The following is a 21,402-nucleotide window of genomic DNA, read 5'->3' on the forward strand; positions in this document are numbered from 1 at the left end:
GTGTGTGAATCAGCGGAAAACCAATTGCCTGTACAGTCTGATATCCCGCAACATTTGTTCTGACTATTGCTCCATTCAGCTGTGTAATCTACAGCCCATGGCTGATTCTGCCTCCTCCTCAGCACTGCACTCCTCTGTCACTCCAGTCCTAGGTCTCCGACATGGCAGCTACTACATGGGCTTTCACATTCTTAATGCTAGAAGCTCAGCTATTCTGCATCTGCTGCCTGTCTTGCGAACACGACTGGCATTTTTAATTTAGTCAATTTTTAGCTCTGCTTGTTCCTGTGAGATGTGTGTCAGAGCTGTTTTCCCTTTTAATACGTGAACACACTGAAGTATTCTGATTTATCATAAGAATGTGACCCTCCCTGCCTGTCATGTTAGAAAAGCTGCTGCAGAATTAAATTTCTGTTTTTGCTTTGCCTTCTGCTTAGCTGATTTCTGCAGATTACATGCTAGGTTTTGCTTGCTTACCTGATAATGAATCAAGGTATTTAACCGCTTCCAGTCACCTTCAATCTTGGTGGTGATATCTTCATCCTGAAGGACCACACGCGCTATTCGGCCCTGGCGCCACTCTGTTGAGCAAGCAAGAGCATATAAAGTAGGACAAGGACAAGAAAACAAGATTTCTCAACAGGAAATAAGTTATAAGAACACAAATAAAGCATTGCTGGATCAGATCCGTGATCCATCTAGTTCAGCATCCTGTTCCACAGAAAGGACAACAAACAGAGCACAAAGGCTGAAGCTCTCCCCTAATATTGTCTTCTAGCATTGACATTCATCTGTCTGCTGCCTCTGCATATGGAGGTTCTCTTAGTAACCATGGCTTATTGCCTCTGATGAGCCTTTCCTCCATTAATCCAATGCTTGTGGCTACCATTATGTCCACTGACAATAAATTTTACAATTTAATTCCTTATTGATTAAAGAAGTATTTCCTTTTGTCTTATTGCCCATCAACTAGCCTACGTTCTAGTATTATAAGAGAGGGAGGAAAGCTTTCTCTATCCAGACCTCTATCATTTCCCCCAGTCATTTTTTTCTAAACTGCAAACTTCCAGACCCTTTCATCTTTCCTTATTATTGGCTATTTTATTCTCAATCCATTTCCTAAAATGTGGAATTCACTGCTGCAGGAAGTGGTGGTGGCTACAAACACAGACAGTATTGTTGGAATACTATGTCAGGGGCAGCAATGCTTTATATTCTTGGTGCTTGGGGGGCAACAGTGGGAGGGCTTTCAGAGTTCTGGTCCTACTGGTTGACCTCCTGATGGCATCTAGGTTTTGGTCACTGCATGACCGAGTGCTGGACCAGATGGGCCATTGACCTGTTCTAACATGGCCATACAGCTGAAATATAACTAACCCTCAAGTTAGAAATGTACTGAGATTTCTGTATGCCTGTCATATCCAGTTTGCCTTCATGCATTGCATTGCAGGGCTTCCTAAAGAGGTTTTGTAAAAAGCAGTACAATAATCTGAAAAGGCTACATATTTTAGGGACAGTAGATGAAGGCAGTCGAACAATAGATTACCTTCTGAATTATCTCCCTGCCCTTCCATATTAGGGTAAAGCATATATTAGCATTAGAGTAAGCATATATTCACAAGAGCCTCTTGTGGCGCAGAGTGGTAAGCGGCTGAAAGGCTGTCTGAAAGCTATGCCCATGAGGTTGGAAGTTCGATCCCAGCAGCCGGCTCAAGGTTGACTCAGCCTTCCATCCTTCCGAGGTCGGTAAAATGAGTACCCAGCTTGCTGGGGGGTAAAACGGTAATGACTGGGGAAGGCACTGGCAAACCACCCTGTATTGAGTCTGCCATGAAAACGCTGGAGGGCGTTACCCCAAGGGTCAGACATGACTCAGTGCTTGCACAGGGGATACCTTTACCTATAAGCATATATTATATAGAGTGAGCAGTGCAGCCATAAAAGCTCCTACAAGGCATAGGGGAATGAAACTTTACCAAAATTGGTATTGTACAGGTCAATTCTGTTTAGCATGCATCAAGGGAAGCAGCAAGGCAAGAAGATCTGAGGCTTGGTTCATGAGTGATTGTCGCTCTTCACAATGGTTTATATGCCTGAGGAACATCTTCATTGCAAACTTCTCAACTTCCTTAGTCCTAGTACAGGTTTTATTTTACTGTTACTTTTGGATTTGATCTAGATATGAACAGTTGTCCCCTTGAATACAGTAAACATGTCAAAAGAAAATCCTGTCACCGTGCCCTCTTCCCCAAATCCTCTCCTTTTTCACAAGGAAAAGGGTGCCCTACCTAAGTCCATATCAACAGCTCGAGGTCTTTGTGAGTATGGGACATTTTTATACACTGCATCCAGAATCTTCTCTTTGACCTGAGTGATGGTATCGCAGTTGAGCACCTTCACAGGAATCTCAGGACTGTTCTCATTGTCAGGATTCACACAATTTAAGATCTAGAAAAGGGAGATACTAATAATATCAGACCAATCCCATGAACGTTAGGGAAAATATACCAATCATAATTGATATCATAATGTGGAGGCACTTTTAACTGTGTAATCTTCATTAATACCTAATGATTTCCTACAGTTTAGTGCTATTTAAATTGAGAAGTTGACAGTATGGCAAATGAGGACAACCGCTACCTGCTTCACAAAGAGCACGTGGAGGCCTAGGCCTGGAAATATGAGCAGATAAGATTCACACTGTTAGGTAAATGTACAGATACTGCAGCTGTTTCTCATTCTGGTCCATAAAAATGAAACATATTATTTCATGTGTATCAAGTACACAGTCCTTTCAAAAGTCAGGCTTGTCTCTTCAGCCATGCATAAACACCTATCTAGTAAAACATTGCCAATAAAATCTCAGTATCCAAAGTTCTGAGACTGAGGATGAGACTTCAATTAAGATAAGTTATGTTACTTCCAGTGGGTACTTACTCAAAGGATCATGAGGATTTGTGCTGTCTCTGAAAGTTATCAACCAGTATTAAACTGTAAGAACCACTTTTCTATTAATTTAATTCACAGTGATGTTGCAAACAGCCCGACAAGATCTTCCTTTTTTTCTCAACAAACCTGTCTGCTTGAATATGCTCAGAGTTTACCACAACATGACAATTCATCCTGAAAAGAGTCTATTGTATTAAAGATGGGAAAAAAGAATCTTCCCCACTCAACTCATGCCCTGCCTGGGGCTTTTATACATCCCCTATGTCAGTTGATGACTAGTGACCCAACATAAGCTGTTTAGGTAAAGCACCCACTCACTAGAGTTTTGTACTCAATCTGCTGCCGGATCAGCTTGTCTTCACTCAGGGAATAACGGGCCTCCCCTGTTATAGCATCAATTGGGCCTTTCTCCATCTGTTGCTTGATGGCACAGTACAGCATAAAGAGTGGTTCCCCAGCACATTCCTGATTGACACAGAATATAAGAGAACATAGACATGGGTAAAGGCAGAGAAAGTAGACAAATTGTGGCACATAAACTTAGTTTTAAACACCTGGACAACTTTTGACTTAAAAAAAATCTAGCCTGTCTTCACAGTCTTGACAGTGTCTCCTTGACAGTGTCTCCACAAGACATTTGAAAGGCAAAGGTAATCAATAAGAACCATATTACCATGAGCAAAGGACCCAGTTTGACACAACAGATGCTCTCTTACCTTAAGGAATTTATGGAGGAGGAAAGCAAACCAGTTAGTCAACATCTTCTCAGCCACTGATTCAGTCCTGAAATTGTGGAGAAAATAGTTGATTAAAAAAAAAAGCATACAGAGCACTTGCACATAATTATCCCTATGAAAGAGTATTACAAAAAGAGGCAATAAAATAAAGCAGCTGATTGGACTAGTTTAACTTTTACCTCCTGTAATAAATCCTATAATATTACATCTCCAGACTCCATCCTCCATTTTTTCTACAACAGAACACTAGACTACTACCAACTCAAAAGTCTTCTGTCTACCATAACACCCACTATTCCTTTAGTAACTCCAAAAGGTCCTTTGTAATACAACACCTTTCCATGCCTTAGGAAAAAGTCTGTGCCCTGAATCACTCAGAAACCCTCTACTTAATCAAAGAGAGCTTAGTCTAATTCAAGACTGTTAAATCACTGTCACCATTTTTGCCTTCCCAATCAACATCACTTTCATCTTGATCTGGTTGTCCACTCTCACGCATTGGATCACTGCTTCAAGGTAGTGTTCCAGAACAATCACTAAAGCTTCCAAAGCTTTAGAGAAAGAACTATTGAGCTGAATAGCATCAGCATACTGGTGAAAGCCAACTCCCAAGCTATTGTTGTTTAAATCATTGTTGTTCAATGGTTTAAAACAAATACTAAAGAGCATAAAGGGAATAACAGCCCCTGTGGAATGCCACAAACCATCCCAAGCTTTTCCAATGGAAATTCTTTGACTCATGTCTACAAGGATAGAACAAAACAATCAGAAATCTCTCTTTTATATACTATTATTACTATTATATACTCTAGCAAGTTTAGCAAGACTGACTGATAGATCTAATAAAATCTACTGGGATACACCCTTCTTATCCCTTTACAAGGATCATCCATCAGTAGTACTAATCTGACTCATATTTTGCCTTGAAACCTGACTGAAATAGGTAAAGGGCAGATTGCCATACAAAAAGGTCTGAAGTTGTTTAGCCAGCACCTGTTTGCTCACCTTGTACAGAAAAGAGGACTAAGTTTAAAATTGCCTTCCCCATTCTTGACTAAAGATGGTTACTTAAGAAACAATCTAATCACAATTTCTAAACAGCCTGTTGAAATCAGCCAACAAATCAACCTGAAACTCTCCAAAGAACTTTGTTTGGTGAATGCCTCTGACATCTTTTATATCACATCTGTTCTTAAACTGACCTCTAAATTAGGTCAGTTATTTGCTGCTATTTTCAAATTCACTCTGTCAGGGCTCAAATTACTACCCTGAATAATTTTGCTGAACACAGTTCAAAAGATGTTAACCGACAAGACACTCTAGAGCAAGTTCTATATGATCCTTAGGCAGTATAGAATAGCTGTATCCTGTACTGCTGTATTACATCAGGCTCCCATGTTTTGATTGAACTAGAGCAGCTTGTTCAGACAGAAACAATACATTTCTGTATACATGCTCTTGCAGGTTAGGTTACATGATTTGGAAGCTAGATGATATGAGGCTGTGTTCATTAAGAAAATCCTACTGTATTCATTTCTAAGAGCATATGGACAGGATCACAGTATTTATTACTGATGTTAGGTAGATTGTATACGTCTTTTTATGGGCCAGCTGTACACAACCTAAGCTATCTCACAAGAGTTGCAAGGATACAGTGTTGCTTTTAGTTCCTTGGAGGAAGGGTGGGATATAAAGGGAATATTTAATAATAGTAATTATGAGTATATGTCAATTGCCTACATTCAGGATTTCAGAGCCTTGTGTGACTGCATGGAATGTGTTCCAAAAAGAAAATGAAAAAGGAATAAGAAGCATTGACTTTAATGCTGAAGTTTATGAATGCTACATGGTCTCACTCTTAATTTTTGATCATTTAGAATGGCAAAGTCAATCTAGTGCTTTTGTCCTTTGCCCTGTCCCTCCCACATATTCAGCCAGAAGCAAATGCAGATTGCTCATGAACTGAGAGTAACAAAGCCCAGCTGACAGCCCATCAGCAGCCCCTCTCAAGGGATTGCCTGGTGGAGCTGTAACTCCTCACACGTGGTGCAAATTATACCCTGTAGTTCAGTAAATCACTGGAATTTGTGGCTGGTGGCAATCAAGGACAACGGAATGACAATGGCAGGGGAAATTGCAGATTTCTCAAGGGCCACACCCAGCACTAGATCCTCACATTGTATCCAAGATTATCTCTAATTTAAATACAATGGCTTTTAATGATAGTTTTTAATACATGCTCAACAGGATTGCTGATTTCTCTTTAAAGAGACACCTTCTCTTTTCTGGAGATGGAGAGGGATAGTGTAAGATTTCCAAAGACACATCAATGAAAGGAAGAGAATTCCTTTGAACAGCAAGGGCTGTTCAAATAGGAGCTGCAGAGCAGCAGGCAACATGCTCCACTTATTACAGGCTGTGCAAACTAAAAGAATGTTGCTGATGAATTTGTATAAGTTCAGCTGGTATCTGCTATACTATCATTTCAATAGATTTTCTTCCATAACAGACTAGTTAGTGGTAATATCTACTCATCTGTTTTGCCATGTATCAATCCATATTGCTATGTACCATTCAATTGTGTGTTATTCTGAACAGAATTTTGCCGGGCTGACTTCAAGAAACTATATTAGGATTCAGCAGGAAACCTTTGCAGATGAACTGTTCACCAGAGGTCCATACAAGGCTTTTCCCTACCTGATCATATATTTACTTACAACTATCAGTTCTGAACATTTTTCAAGTAGTGTTTCATGGACAGATCCTTGCTCTTTGATGGGTGGAAATTAGATTTAAAAGACTGTCCTTTATAGAGAAAGTGGAGAGGCCATCATTCAGTGGGAAAGGAAATGATTTGCATGTCTGAGTCCTGGCACCTCTATATAAAGGACTGCAGATGGCAGGACTGGGAAAGATCTGTGACTGAGGGCCGGTCTGAACATTATTTTTCTTGACACTTCGATTAATTTTCAGGTGTAATAATGTGAAGCAGGCTCCCACGTTACACTGATCAAAGTTTAAATCACATTTGGTCATGCTGTGCTCTACTCCCCTCCCCCCATAAAATGCTGAGCCCAGGAGCCAAATTTTATATGCAGAACAGATTGTTCAAATTTGCTGGGTCTACCTCAATTTGAGTATGATGGAATTGAACGGGTCTTCATAAAATACTGCCTACTTAAGGAAGAGAAGAAATTGTGCTGTGGTCCAAGTGGCAGAAAAAGCATCAGGACTACAATCCTATGCACACTTACCTGAAAGTAAGCCCTAATAAACAGAGTGGAACTTACTTCAATAGAAATGAATTGCATGAGACACCCAATCCTTGTACCCAACCTTGTACCCACATCAGAACCTCAAGACGTTTACCTGGTTCTCCTCATTTCCATTTTATCCACATAACAACTGTGAAGTAGGTTGGGCTCAGAGTTTGTGACTGGCCCAAGGTCACCCAGCAAGCTTCACAGCAGAGTCAAACACGGTTTGCCTACATCCTAGTCCAACCACTATTATTATTATTATTATTATTATTATTATTATTATTATTATTATTATTGAATTTATTTCCCGCCACTCCCTTGCGGCTCGTGGCGGGTTACAACAATATAAACCCCATAAAATACATTAAAAAACCAATTAACATGTCAATATTAATGACTACCTGGCAAGAGCGGCTAATCAACTACCCATTCCCCTTAGCAAGTGGAGAGGGGATACTGATGGTACTCATGTCTAATCCCAATCCTCAGGTCCCGGGGGGGCGTAGGTGTTAAGCCTGGTCTCAACCGTAAACCTGGCGGAAGAGCTCCGTCTTGCAGGCCCTGCGGAACGATGGAAGGTCCCGCAGGGCTCGCAGTTCTCCCGGGAGCTCATTCCACCAGGCAGGGGCCAGGACCGAGAAGGCCCTGGCCCTGGTCGAGGCCAGGCGTGCTTCCCTAGGGCCGGGGACGACCAATAGATTTTCTCCCGCAGAACGTAAAGCTCTACGGGGGGCATAGGGCGATAAGCGGTCCCTCAGGTATGTGGGTCCCAACTCGCGTAGAGCCTTGAAGGTTAAAACCAAAACCTTGAACCGGATCCGGGCAGCAATTGGCAACCAGTGCAGCTGCCTCAGCACTGGCTGGATATGGGCCCTCCAAGGTGTACCAGTGAGGACCCTGGCAGCTGCGTTCTGCACTAGCTGAAGTTTCCGGATCAAGGACAAGGGAAGGCCCGCGTAGAGCGAGTTACAGAAATCTATTCTGGAGGTGACCGTTGCATGGATCACCGTGGCCAGGTGTTCGGGGGACAGGTAGGGCGCTAGTAGTCGGGCCTGGCGAAGTTGGAAGAATGCCTGGCCTGCTACTCTTTTGATCTGTGCCTGCAAAGTTAGGGAGGCATCAATGATCACGCCCAAATTCCTGGCCTGGGACGCGATGGTAAGATGCGCCCCTCCCAGGGTGGGCAAGCGCGCTTCCTGATCCTGCCCCCTGCGTCCCAGCCACAGGACCTCCGTCTTGGAGGGGTTGAGTTTCAGACGACTCTGCTCGAACCATTCTGTCACCGCTTCCAAACATCTGGCAAATGGTTCCGGGGGAGAGTCCGGGCGGCCGTCCATGAGGAGATAGAGCTGGGTGTCATCAGCGTACTGGTGGCAACCCAGTCCAAAACTCCGCACCAGCTGGGCCAGAGGGCGCATAAAGACGTTAAATAATGTGGGGGAGAGGACCGCGCCCTGTGGGACTCCACATGGAAGTCTGTAGGAGCGCGAGAACTCATCCCCCATTGCTACCCTCTGGGTCCGGTCCTGGAGAAAGGAGCGTATCCAGCGTAAAGCTGTGCCCCGTATCCCCGTTTCGGCGAGGCGGTGGACCAACAATTCGTGGTCCACGGAGTCAAAAGCGGCCGACAGGTCCAGAAGAACCAGCACTGCCGACCCGCCTCTATCCAGCTGGCGACGGAGATCATCCAGCAGGGCGACCAGCACCGTCTCCACCCCGTGGCCAGGTCGGAAGCCAGACTGATATGGATCGAGTGCCGAAGTTTCTTCCAAGAATGCCAGGAGCTGGTCTGCCGCGGCCCTTTCGACCACCTTGCCCAGGAACGCTAAGTGCGATACTGGGCGGTAGCTGTCTGGGTCTCGCGGGTCCAGCATAGATCTTTTCAGGAGAGGGCGGACCACTGCCTCCCTTAACTGCTCAGGGAATTCCCCGGAATCCAGGGAGAGATTGACAATATCCCTGAGCTGGCCTCCTATCTTCTGGCCCCCTCCTTTGAGGAGCCATGACGGACAGGGGTCGAGGGGGCACGTGGTCGCCCTGACCGAACCTAGCAACTCGTCCACTTCGGGTAGAGAGAGCCGTCTGAAGCCATCGAACGTCACCTCCAAAGGCGGCCAACAGGTCTCCAGTTCATTTACTGTATTAACCGTGGCGGGAAGAGCGCGGCGGAGCGACGAGACTTTGTCCGCAAAATGGCTCATTAAAGCCTCACAGCCTAGTTCTAATTTTCTACTATTTTGGCGCCCCTCAAGGGCGGTAAGGGATCTAACTGTTCTAAATAGTTGGGCCGGGCGAGAGCTCGCGGACGCGATTTCCGCGGCAAAAAATTCCCGTTTTGCCACTTTCACCGCCATCTCATACGCCCTCATAAGCGTGCGATGAGATGTTCTCGTAGCTTCGTCGCGAGTCTTCCGCCACACTCGCTCTAGTCGTCTCACTTCCCTTTTTCTCTCCCGAAGCTCCCTGTTATACCAGGGTGCCCGTTTGAGTCGAGGGCAGAGAAGACGTTTAGGGGCGATCTCATCTATGGCAGCCGATAGGCGGGACTGCCAGTCCTCCACCAGGGCCGCCAGTGAGTCGCCAGGAGGCATCGGGTCCCGCAGAGCATTCCGGAATCCTATTGGATCCATAAGTCTCCGCGGGCGGACTAAAATGCGCCCGCCGCCCAACTGGGGGGGGGGTGGTATCCTGAGCCGGGCCCGCAGGGCATAGTGGTCTGACCACGGCACAGCCAAAGCTGTATCCAGATCCACTTCTATCCCAGCGCCGAAAATCAGGTCGAGTGTGTGTCCGGCATGATGGGTGGGCCCAGCAACAAATTGCGAAAGTCCTAGTGTTGCCATGGATGACACCAGGTCTCCGCCATGGACTGGAGAGGGCGCATCCGCGTGGACATTGAAGTCACCCAGGATCAGAAGCCTGGGGTACTGCAACGCCCAGGCGGCCGCCGCCTCCAGCAGGCGGGGCAGGACATCTGGCGGCGCGTTGGGCGGACGGTATACCAACCAGATAGCCAAACTCTCGACCGAGTCCCATCCAATACCGACACACTCCACCCCCTCGATTTCCGGCGCCGGGAGAGCCCTGTGGGTGAGAACCTCCCGGACCACAATGGCCACCCCCCCTCCCCTTTTGTGGGTCCGAGATTGGTGGAGGACCGAGTAACCTGGTGGGGCCAGTTCTCTCAGGGCCACTGTCTCACCTTCCCTCACCCAGGTCTCGGTCACGCAAGCAAGGTCCGCCTTCGACTCTGCAATAAAATGTTGCAGAGTCGAGGCTTTGTTCTTAATCGACCTTGCGTTGCACAAGACCAATGTCGGATCCTTTACCCTAGCCTCCACCCTCACATTCCTGGGGATGGGCCGGAGGTTAGAAGGGGATCGAGCACACCCAGGGCGCCGACCATGTCTCCATGACCGGGCCCTATACAGGACACCAGTGCTCCCACCCCTTCTCTTGTCCAACCTCCTCCCCTCGCTATAGCGCCCCTGGCCCATGATCGTCGAGATCCCGGCCCCAGCATAACCCCCCCTCTCAGTTTGGGCCTCCCTCTCCATACCCCTTGCTCCCAGAGAGATAATCAATTAATCTCCTATCTATACTCCCACCCGGCTGCACTAATCCCACCCTAACCCACCCTACCCTATTTTACTAACCACCCAACCCTCCCTCCCCCACCCTATTCTACCTAGCAGCTGGTGGGACCAAGCTATACTGCAGGGTGGGATCCCGCCTGCAAGGGGTTCTCCCAGCCCTTTAGTTCACTTCCCAGCACTGCTAAGTTTCCCTAGCATCTAATCTCTCTGGTCGAAACCCTATCCTTAACCCCACTAACCCACCCTATTACCAAGAAGGGGGGGGGCTACCCCAGACAGCCACAGGTAGAGAAAGGACAAAACCAGAAAAAAATAAAAAATAAAATAAAAATAAAAAATAAAAAGGAAAGAAGTAGTAGTTGGTATTCGCCGTTTGGCCACCAGGTGGAGCAGAGGGCGATTTTCAGTAAAACAAGTAAATCCTTGTAATTCCTCCAGTCTCCACTAGATGGTGGCCAAGGCCAATCTTCATTTCCAATCTTGGTCTTAAAGGGAGAGCACTGATATCTCCGCTCTCCGCGCTCTCTTCGAGGCAGCAGCCCCACCGATGGAGATGGAAGGGTGGGGGGGGGCAGATTCCAAGCCCCGTTGGCAGCAGGAGCCCTCTGGAAGCTGTCCTTCGCCAGTCGATGGATTTTTCGGCCGCAGGATCTTCAGCCGCAGGGCACGCGCACCGCTCCCGAGCCCCCCGGTCGAGCCCAGGCCCCAGGCAATGGCTCCCGCCGTCGCCGCCGTCGCGCCCCGCCGCCGCTCGTCGCCTCCAAGGCCCCAAGCGCCGTTGCGCCCCGTTTCCACTCACCGCTCGCTGCTTCCAGGGGTCCCGGAGTAGAGCCCCCAGTGAGCCGATCCCAAGGGCCAGTAATGAACCGGCAACGAAGAGCAGGCAGGGAACCAAGCCAGCCCCAGCGCCCCACGCTATCGAGGCGCTCTTCCAGGTAGGCCAGCCATTATGTATACCATGTTGTATACCATGTTGAACAATTATAAGATCTAATTTTCAGAATTTTATCAAAAACAATGTGAATCAAGGCCTTTCACTTACAAAAAGTGAAACAGAGAAATGGGAGCCAATTTAGTATCACGTTCCATGGTGTAACCAGATTCAAGTCTAGTATCATTTTAAAGACCTTCCAAATTTTTAGGGTATGCGTTTTGAGAGCCAATGCTCTTTGAAAAATTACCCCCAACCCCCAATTTTATTGTCCTCTAAGAAGCCACTGGACTTCAATCTAGGTATAGCATGGAATGGGAGTTTGTGACTGGACCAATTTGACTCCCATTTCTCTTTTCCCCTTTTTATGATCTTGATCCTCATTGGGAAACACTATCAAAAATGTATATTCTCAAAATCTTGTTGGTCTGTAGCTTGCTAGTGGACTCAAATGTAGCTGTTCTACTGCAGACCAACATGGCTACCCTCTGAAATTATCTTCCCAGAAAACAACTTCATGGTGTGTGAAATTGAACATGCACATATTTTGATATATAGGGTTGGATTTCATGATCAATCAGCACAAGTACTGAGGGGATTTCCCCCACATTTCTTTCAGGCTCCCCCAGTTATCCTATTAGGAATACTGATTTCCTAGAATTACACAATCAAAAATAATAATTCTGCTCAGGAAGCTGTGGCAGATAAGGAATGAAACTGCTACCCCTTTCCCCTTTCATTAGTACAACTCCACAGACTGAAGTAACAAGAAGGGCATTTTTGTCCCCTCCCCACTCAACTGCAGACCCTTACCTAGTCACAGGTGCCATGAACCTGGGAATCAACTTTCCTGGGGCCACATGGGATTACTGAGGAAGGGGAACAATGGAAAGATCTACAAATATCAGCCCCTTCCACTGATGGATCTCAGGAGCCGGTCCCTTTGCTACAAACATATTTGATTCACTATCACACTTAATACCTATATTTACAATTAACTACAGTGTCCCAGGTGAAAACCTGGGAGGGAAGGATCAGAAAGGTAATGCTGATATAGTCAAGAGAACTGCATGCAGGTTTCCTAGTACTTGAACTGTTAATAATTCCAGAGGAAGGATTTTGTTATTCTGTTGTTGCAGCCCATTTTGTCACATAGCACAAAACTCTTGTCCCTAGACCAGGAATCTGATACCCCATTAGGGTCTAATGAAGGTACTGAGGAATCTTCATTTTTAGTTATAATTGTAATTATTAGACCACAGGTGCTGTGGAGGATTTAACCAATAACTCAGAGTGATTTATCTGTTGTGCAGCGGTTTTGTAAACTCATAAACCTGTTCAGGTATCCTACTAGGTTCCAAATTCATTGATATGCAGCAGAATCTTTTTCCAGTCAAAGGGCTCCTTTCTTTCCCAGTCAAAGTTCTCCCTAAGGAAACTCAGACTAGTGTTTATTTATCTGGTTGTTAATCGATGCATACATATATTTCCTTGACTGCTTTCATTATTTCAGCATACAATGGTAATAAATAAAGAAAAGGTATTGCTATATTTTGGATGCACATATAAATCTGCACAAAATATGTGCATGTTTACACAGGACCATGAGATATCATTAAAAAAAGTGCTGTAGACTTGGACTTTGATGCTGGCATTGTGTGACTGGTATTGCAGATATGTTATTTGGGCCCAAAAAATAAACCATGAGGGAGGGGAGGGTCACATAGATTGTGGCCATAGTGCTGGGGATGAGCTGGCTATTATTGGACTGAGAAAAGAGGCCTTGCAAAACAGACCCACATTTAGTTCTTACACGGATTGTATTAATGAAGTAACATGATATCTGTCTTACCCACTTGTGTTAAGTTTTTACTGAGAAGAGCACCCAGATTTCCTGGATGTGGGGAGTGAGACCAGAAGCCCCTTGGGTTAGAGCCTCAGTGAAGGCATGGGTACATGACAATACTAGTAAGAAAGTTAAGTTACTTTGTACCTAACCATATTCTGTGGTATTATCAATGGTACAAAATGAATATAGTAAAAGACTGTAGTGTTCACAATTTACAGTTGCTCCACTAATTTCAATGAGTTTAGAACGCAGCCCTTAGGGAAAGGCTGTATATAAATGCAAACATAAATAAAGTAACTCTAGATAAGATTATACTGACACCAGATTAACTATGCAGTCACTTGAATATTAGCACACTGATATCATTACATTTTAAGCCGAGTAATTTTACATTAACAATGTACATTCTAAAATGCACCATTTAATGATTTGGTTTTGTTGCCATGCCATCCTATAAAATACCATTAGCCTGCTCTAGAAATTAGTTGGGCAGGAGTGCTCTAACATATGCCGAGTCCAAAATGACCTTCTGATTGATTTCAAGAGACATGAGACACAAGAGCATGGGAGATGAAAATATGGGAGAGGAGGAGAGGAACAGCTATACTTTACTGTGGTCTAGAGATCCAAAGGAGCACCGCCTGAGCAACAAGCCCATCAAAGTGATACTCATTTAAGTCATTTTCAGAACAAAAATAGACATTTTCATGTTTCATATGATTGTAAGTATGGAATGGAATATAGTGGGAGGGGCAGTTTATCAGTAAGTAGTGGGTCCAGAAAGTGGTTCTGTGACCTTGTTCTTTCATACCAACATTGTCCTGCAACTAAAATTAATTTTAAAAACCCCAATGCGTATGAATGACCCCTGTATATGTTCTGAAGCATGTATGGTCAGGGTACCCAAAGAGGTAAATTTTAATTGTGTAGATGTAATTAGGGATGAAGCAGAGTATACTGTTACTGGACATAGGTTTGTTTTCAAATTAATATAATGGATTATCAAGAAGGAGAAATGCTACTTAAGATGTCTTGGACTCCTTTGTTTATAACAACAATTACATAACCTTATAGGGGAATGTGATAATGTAAACTTTATGTTAAAATTATCCTTTGTTTGTCCTCAGGCACGTTGTATCTGCACAAAATATAATATGTGTTTCCTTTGCCAAAATTTTATGGTGGCTTGCAATCAATGCTGCAACTTTGAAGCGCAATTTAGTTTTCTAATTTTGGGGGGCTTTCCGCACCGGGATCCTTATAGCAAATTGTTTGCTGAACGAAAAATCGCCATTTAAAATAGTGGAATTCGTCATTATGCATACCTGACTTTGTAGTGGAATCCAGTTGCGTTTCTATCGTTTCCCAAAGGCTTCCGGTCTCAGCAAAAATCGCTAGAAAGGAAGCACTATTGCCAAGCTCGTCCCGCCCCTGGCCGTCAAGCAGCCAATGGGCAGCCGTTAGCATGCTCCCAAACAGCCCCTTTCCCTTTAAGAAAGGTTTTTTTTTTTTTAAACACACCCATTGCAACGAATCTGTGTTGATTCGTTGCAACGGAGAGACCCATCCAGCTGGCAGGTGTGTTTGAGCTGTCATTTCATCGTTGCCACGCTCCTCCCGAGTAAAAAAAAAAAATCCCCCCCCCCTCACAGGCCCGATTTTCGGCCGAAAACAGTGTAAAAAATAAAGGGAAAATACATCAGCAAACGGGCTTCTCTGTGCTTAGTGACTAAACAGCTCTGGAGAGGGACTGAAGCCAGGGAAGCTTCTAAACAGAGGCTCGCTGGTGGGTTGAGCCCCGCTCGCTCGGAGAAAAAAAAAAGGCTATCGCTTTGCCGGAAGATCAGAGGAGAGAGCCAGGGGGAGGGACTTTGTAGAAACCACAACAATGGTAACGCACAGAACTTTCCCGCTAGTGTTGCAGATTGGTTGCAGGAGTGTAGCGCTTTCCGGAGGGTGAATCCACTTTTGGGGATTTCCCTGAAAGCGCTACAAGGAAGCGCTTTTTGCGGATCGGTTTCAGGTGTGTGGCAGATTGTCAACGACGTTGTGCATAATGGCAAATCAGTAGCGTTTTCAATTGGCAACCATTGTGCGATTTTGAAGGCGTGCGAAAAGCCCCTGGTTGTCACTCCACGAAGAGATGTCAAGATATATGTTAACAGTAAGCAGAGGGTTGTTGGGGTACAGAAATCCTTAATCACGCATGCCTGCTCTTTAGAAGTTTCATGTGACACTCCAGCCCAAAACTCCAGACCAGCTGGGCTAGAGGGCACATACAGATGTCAAAAAGCACGGGGAGAGGGAATCGCTCCTTGTGGAACCCAACATGGGAATGCCACAGAGTGCCAATACTCCCCCACTGTCACCCTCTGTGACCAGTTCCTCTAGCTGGGCTAGAGGGCACATACAGATGTCAAAAAGCACGGGGAGAGGGAATCGCTCCTTGTGGAACCCAACATGGGAATGCCACAGAGTGCCAATACTCCCCCACTGCCACCCTCTGTGACCAGTTCCGGAGAAAGGAGACCAGCAATTTCAAGATGGTACCCTTGATCCCAGATGTGGCAAGGTGGTGGGCCAACAACTCATGGCTGACCACATCAAATGCAGCTGACAGATTGAACATAACAAGGGTTGCCGACCCACCCCAGTCTAGCTGGCATCGGATATCATCTGCTAGAGCGTCCAGAACAGTCTCCACCCCATGGCCAGGATGGAAACCAGACTGGTATGGGTCAAAGGCTGAAGTTTCCTTCAAAAATGTCTACTCCATTACCTTACCAAGAAGCACAAGATGCAAGACTGGTCAGTAGTTAACAGGGTCCCGTGGGTCCAGTGCTAGTTTCTTCAAGAGAGGATGAACCACTGCCTCCTTAGGCCCTTTAGGGCAGTGGTCCCCAACCCCCGGTCCAGGGACCAGTTCTGGTCCGTAGATCAGTTGGTACCAGGCCGTGGCTTCTCCTCATCCTCCTCCCCAACTGCTGTCTTGGGGGTTGCCCTGCCGCTCTGTTGCTGGCTCACCTTTGGTGCTCTCCAGCGGCCGGCATGGCTGGGGCATCCCCTCAGCGTGGCACTGCGCAGCTGCTGCTGGCAGTGCCCCTAGTGGGTGGCAGAAAGTCAGGGGCGTTGGTGGGAAAGCAAGTGGAGCAGGGGCTCAGGCAGCAGCAATGTCCCTCAGCAAAAGACTACCCCCCCTGGCCTCAGTAAAATTGTCAAGTATTGACCGGTCCCCGGTGATAAAAAGGTTGGGGAGCACTGCTTTAGGGAACTCTCTTGTTGTAAGGAACAGGTTCACAATATCCCTCAAAGAGCCTCCTATCCATCTGACACTCAATTTGAGGAGCTAGGACAAGCAGGGATTTAGGAGGCAGGTGGTTGCCTCACTGAGCCCAGCAATTTGTCCACTTCGGATAATGAGAGCTGTCTGAAGCCATCAAACTTACTTGGTGATGTTGGGGCAGTTACCTAATCTCCTTTACAGGGTTGCTGTGATGATAAAATGTAGGAGAGGACAATGACAGAAGCTGCTTTGGGTTCCTATTAGGCAGAAAAGTGGGTTCGAAATGAAGTTTTTAAAAAGTAGCTCCTTTAATGAGAACCAAACTAGATGAAACTTTCATCTTTCCCCTCATATGTCTTCTTTGTGAGGCTGCAAGTTTGAATTGAGGAGGAAGGGGAGGGGGAGGCTGTTTGTTGGCAGTGGCGGAACAAGCGGGGATCAGTCCAGGGCCTCAGCAGCCGCCACTGCCCGGCTTCTGTGCTCCTCCACTGGCACCTCAGTCACCCACCCCACAGCTGCCTCCATCTAGTGGCGCACTTCCTGGGACAGGACTAATGGATGTCACATCCGTTATCATTTCTGTTCAGGGGAGCATACCAGTAGATGTTCCCACATTTTAAAAAATCATCATTAACATGGAATGACCATTAAACAGCAGGACTAACACCTAGGTCTTCTTGTTCATGTTGTGGCCTTTCTGGTTTTTTGTTTATTTTCATATTTTTAAAAGCCATAAATTCCACAGGACTACAGCTAGCCCTTTTGTGAACATTCAGATATTGGCTATTATTGAATCATTGGATATGGGCTATTATTATTATCTAAAAATTCGCACTCGTACTTTAGTTTCAGCAAAAAAGGGTGTCTCATTCCAGCTCTACCCATTCTATTGATTTCCTGCGGCAAGTTTCAATATATCATGTGTCATTTTGCTAACCACATCTGACTGTGCTTACTAGGCTCTAAAATCTATCTTGTGCTGAAGGTCCCAAAAGTAATCCCTTAATGTTTACCTGCCATGTTCTGGAGGGACCGCTGCTATTCTCTCTTCTGTGCAATAGTTTTTTCTGATCTGCAAAGATAACACCTTCCAAGTATGGCACTGACCCCCCACAGCAGGTATGCTTTTTGCTACACAGGCACTCAAAAGACTGCTATAGATCTGCCTCTAAAAATATTAAATAAGCTCCAAAAGATTAAAGCAGCAGGGAGCTATCCCCAGACGCAAAGAAAATCCTTTTCATATTGACCACATAACGAGGGCAAAGCACACTCCAGAGATGAGCCAGCTTTTGAGGAGAGAGAGAGAGAGAAAGAGAGCCTGACGCCAGAAGCCAAAGCCTGCTGGCTGGCTAGAGACAAGAGGAATAAAACTAAGCCAAACAAAGAGGTTTAGGAGATCTCTGAAAAATGAGTGCGTGCTTTATTAATTTTTCTGGTGTTTGTCTGGGACTCTGAACTATGGATGGGCACAAAGTCAGAAAATTTGGTGTGGGTTGAGGCTTTGCCAAACTGAACTGGGGTGGGAAATTTGGGATGGGGAGAGGTGGCAGCCCTTCTGAGAACTAGAGACTCCAAAATTTCAGGGTATCTACAAAAGACTTTCCCTTACCTGCTCATCAAGTTTGGTGAAGATTGAACGGGAGAGGGGTGGGCTGAGTTATGGATACCCAAACAAGATATCCCCAGGAAAGTGCTTTTCAGGGAGATGTGAGGTGTGGCTTCAGGTATGTATAGAACATGGTCCTGTGTGAGCTGGAAGAATCAAAATCCCAGTGGACCTCTCAGGAATGCCCCCTATATGTCCTACAATTTATGTTCTGATTGGACTCAAGAGATCTGAGTTACAGACATCCAAACAAGGTGACCCCAAGAAAGTGCTCTTCAGAGAGATGACAAGCACAGATTCTGTAGTGAAGAATGGGCCCTGTGTGAGCTAAAGTCATCAAAATTGTGCTGGACCTCCCATGGATATTCCCCATATGCCCTGACTTGGGAGTGCTAAGGAACAGGAAAGTGCTTTCTGGGAAAATGTTCAGTGTTGGTTCTTGCCCATAGAACAGACAAGATGGACCCTATGTGACCTAGCAGAGGGGAGGCATAAAATTTGTAGTGGACCTCTCCAGGACCTCCCCCCCCACCAGAAGCATAAGGGAGACAACTGTTGGCAACACTCCGGTGAATGGATATGTCTGTGGCTGGGCCCATTATCTCTCCACTGACCAGATGAAACCCGCCCCACCCCACTCAGGCCTGTGAGCCACCTGCAGAAGTGGAGTGTATTACAATGCACGGCAGGTCCAAATTTCCCCCTCTGCCTAGGAGCAACCCACATGGACATAAATGGCTGGGCCCACCCTTCCCCTGTAGTTGAACAATGTGATTACATGGCATAGGCAACTCTCCTGCCCAGGCCAGGAGCAACTCGTACAGCAAGTGCTGTATGTCCCTAGACCCACCCTCCACTCTGACTATGGTCAATGTGATCATAGGGCAGGGCCAACCTTCCTGCCCTGCTCATGACCCAGGTGTCACTCACATGGTTGTGGGTAGTTGTGTGTTCCCTCCCACAGCATGCCGATGGGTGGAGCAGGTGAAGGCACAGCTGCTTCCTGGCATTGGGCCGGGGAGTGCTAGATGGGTGGGGGTACCAATGGAAGCAAGAGCAACAGAGAGTTGGGAATCTTGGGATGTGGAAGGGGAAGATGCATCACTACCACCACCACAACCCTCCAAGTCACTGTCATTACTATTCCAAACATAATTTTCTGCTGCAGCTTAGGCTGCAATGCTGAAAACTCTTGAGGGGCTGCTGATAGTCCCATGGATGTGGACGGAGCAGGGTAAGTGGGCACAGAGACCCCCAATGATGTTATTGATGAGTCCTTTGCTGTGAGGGAGAGGCTGTGCTTGCCACGCACTACCATATGCTACCCAATATCACTGGACATGCAGGAAAATGATGACATCCTCCCACAGCATGACCCCTTTCACTGTCTCTCATGATACCAAACACCTGACCAAGTAAGCACCCAACTGCAGTCCTGGTGGATCAGTTGGCAGAAAGGGGAACAGGCATGGCAGACAGATACAGATTGGCTCCCCAGAAGAGAAGCGGATCAGTTGGCGGGACATTTCAAACTAGATGTGGAGAGCTGGGCACTAAAATCACCCCATGCCACTGGAGCAAGTTCCCCAAGGCTGAAAGCAAGGAGGCAGGCTGAAAAACACAAACCCACTCCCCCCCTTCGAAAAGCAGAGTAATGGGGGTGGGTTTCAAATGAAGAGTAAAGAGAGTAAAGGGGCTTCCCCAGTGTGTGTGTGTGTGTGCAACCCCAGTAACTCTGGAACAAAGACTCCCATGGCAGGCTGGGTTCAAGGAGGCAGGGTGACAAAAACAGGTCACCCCCTCCCCCAAAGAGAAGCAGGTCAGTAAGGGGATAATAGAAAACACATAGATCACTCCAAAACAAAAAGCATCTCTCTCTCTCTCTCTCTCTCTCTCTCTCTCTCTCTCTCTCTCTCTCTTGTTCTCTCTATCTGTATAAAATGGCAGAGAACTAAGTTGAAACTCACTCCACAAGAGCAGCCTCCCCCCCAAAATACCCAAAGACCAATCCCTTGCCTTACTGTAACCCAAAATGGTTGAAAAGAAAGTGAGTCAAAAGTAAAAGGAAGGGAAACCAGCAACAGCTGGAAAATATTGCTTAAGAAACATGATATGCAAAAGAGGAATTTAATCCTGATTTTTCTACCCTTTGAAGTGAACAAACTAAAAAGAAAACTGAATCACAACCCAGAGGAACCCCGGGCAAAGCAGAGCAACATCATTTGGCTACTGACTAAGTCAGCTATGCGATAACTGCCCCCCCCCCCCCATGTCCAGCAGCAAAGCTCTTTCACGAGTACACCCCATCAGTTCAAAACCATCTTCTGTACCAGAAATAAAGCCAGACAGGGATGATAGGAGGAGTTGGGATTCATCACCTACTTGTTTAAGCCCCTGAGGAGTCACTCTATCCAGAGCACCAATCAGACAGGGGATGTCCCATCCCTATCTGCCTCTACCTGCCTGCAATGAATGGGAACTTTGCTATTGGAAAGCAGCGGTATCTGTCAAGCTTTGGAGGGTCCCCATTTGTGGTTCCAAGGCCAGAACTACTCCACACCATTGCCTAGTATTTTTTTTTATGCCAGAGTGTCTGGGTGGGTTTCATTTTTTGAGCTGCCCCAAGATGTGCCCAAAAGCACAGAGATGTCTTCAGAGACTATAACCTGGCCAGAGCGTGGCATCAGTTTGGCTTGTCACATGGTTTCTGCCCTTCCCTACTCTGAGTTTCAGTTTGCTTCTTGTTCTAGGGCCCAGCTCAGTGATTTCATTTGATTTCAACCCTTTGCCAGATTTTCAAAAGTAATGAGAGATTGGGGGTGGGCAGGGAGGGACTGAATGCAATTTAGAAATTGCTTCCATCATCAGAGATCTTTTTAAAAACCTCTCTTGCTTTGTGGTTGCTCATTCATTATTAACTTAGAACAAAATGTTCCATCTCACAATATTTTGCATACTAAATAAAACTGAAGGAGTCTGCTGATATGCAGGGTTGGAACAGGCCTTTAATTGTAGCTTTCTGACTGAAGTGTTTGATCCTCACACTGCTATCTGGCTTTTCAGTTGCTGTGTTCCTCCCTCCTTGCAGCTTTGCCTGTCCTTATGTAAAACTGCTACTTCTCCTTATCCATTTCTGAGGCACCTGCAGCGATTTTGTCAAATCATATGACTTCCCTTCTAAAGTTCAG

General features: G+C 46.1%; 1 protein-coding gene across 4 annotated transcripts in view; it reads right to left on the reverse strand.

Annotated features, from left to right (window-relative positions):
* Window positions 1–21,402, reverse strand: part of PLXNA2 (plexin A2) — a 479,995-nt gene that overhangs the window by 38,881 nt on the left and 419,712 nt on the right. For all 4 annotated transcript variants that reach the window (XM_077334859.1, XM_077334857.1, XM_077334858.1 and 1 more), the window contains 4 exons: window positions 3,666–3,732; window positions 3,268–3,414; window positions 2,289–2,448; window positions 478–581 (listed from right to left, as the gene is read on the reverse strand). In XM_077334859.1, the coding sequence (XP_077190974.1) occupies window positions 478–581; window positions 2,289–2,448; window positions 3,268–3,414; window positions 3,666–3,732 (478 nt within the window). The remainder of the gene's footprint in view (window positions 1–477; window positions 582–2,288; window positions 2,449–3,267; window positions 3,415–3,665; window positions 3,733–21,402) is intronic.

The sequence above is a fragment of the Paroedura picta genome, chromosome 4, assembly GCF_049243985.1.
Source record: "Paroedura picta isolate Pp20150507F chromosome 4, Ppicta_v3.0, whole genome shotgun sequence".
Taxonomy (NCBI): domain Eukaryota; kingdom Metazoa; phylum Chordata; class Lepidosauria; order Squamata; family Gekkonidae; genus Paroedura; species Paroedura picta.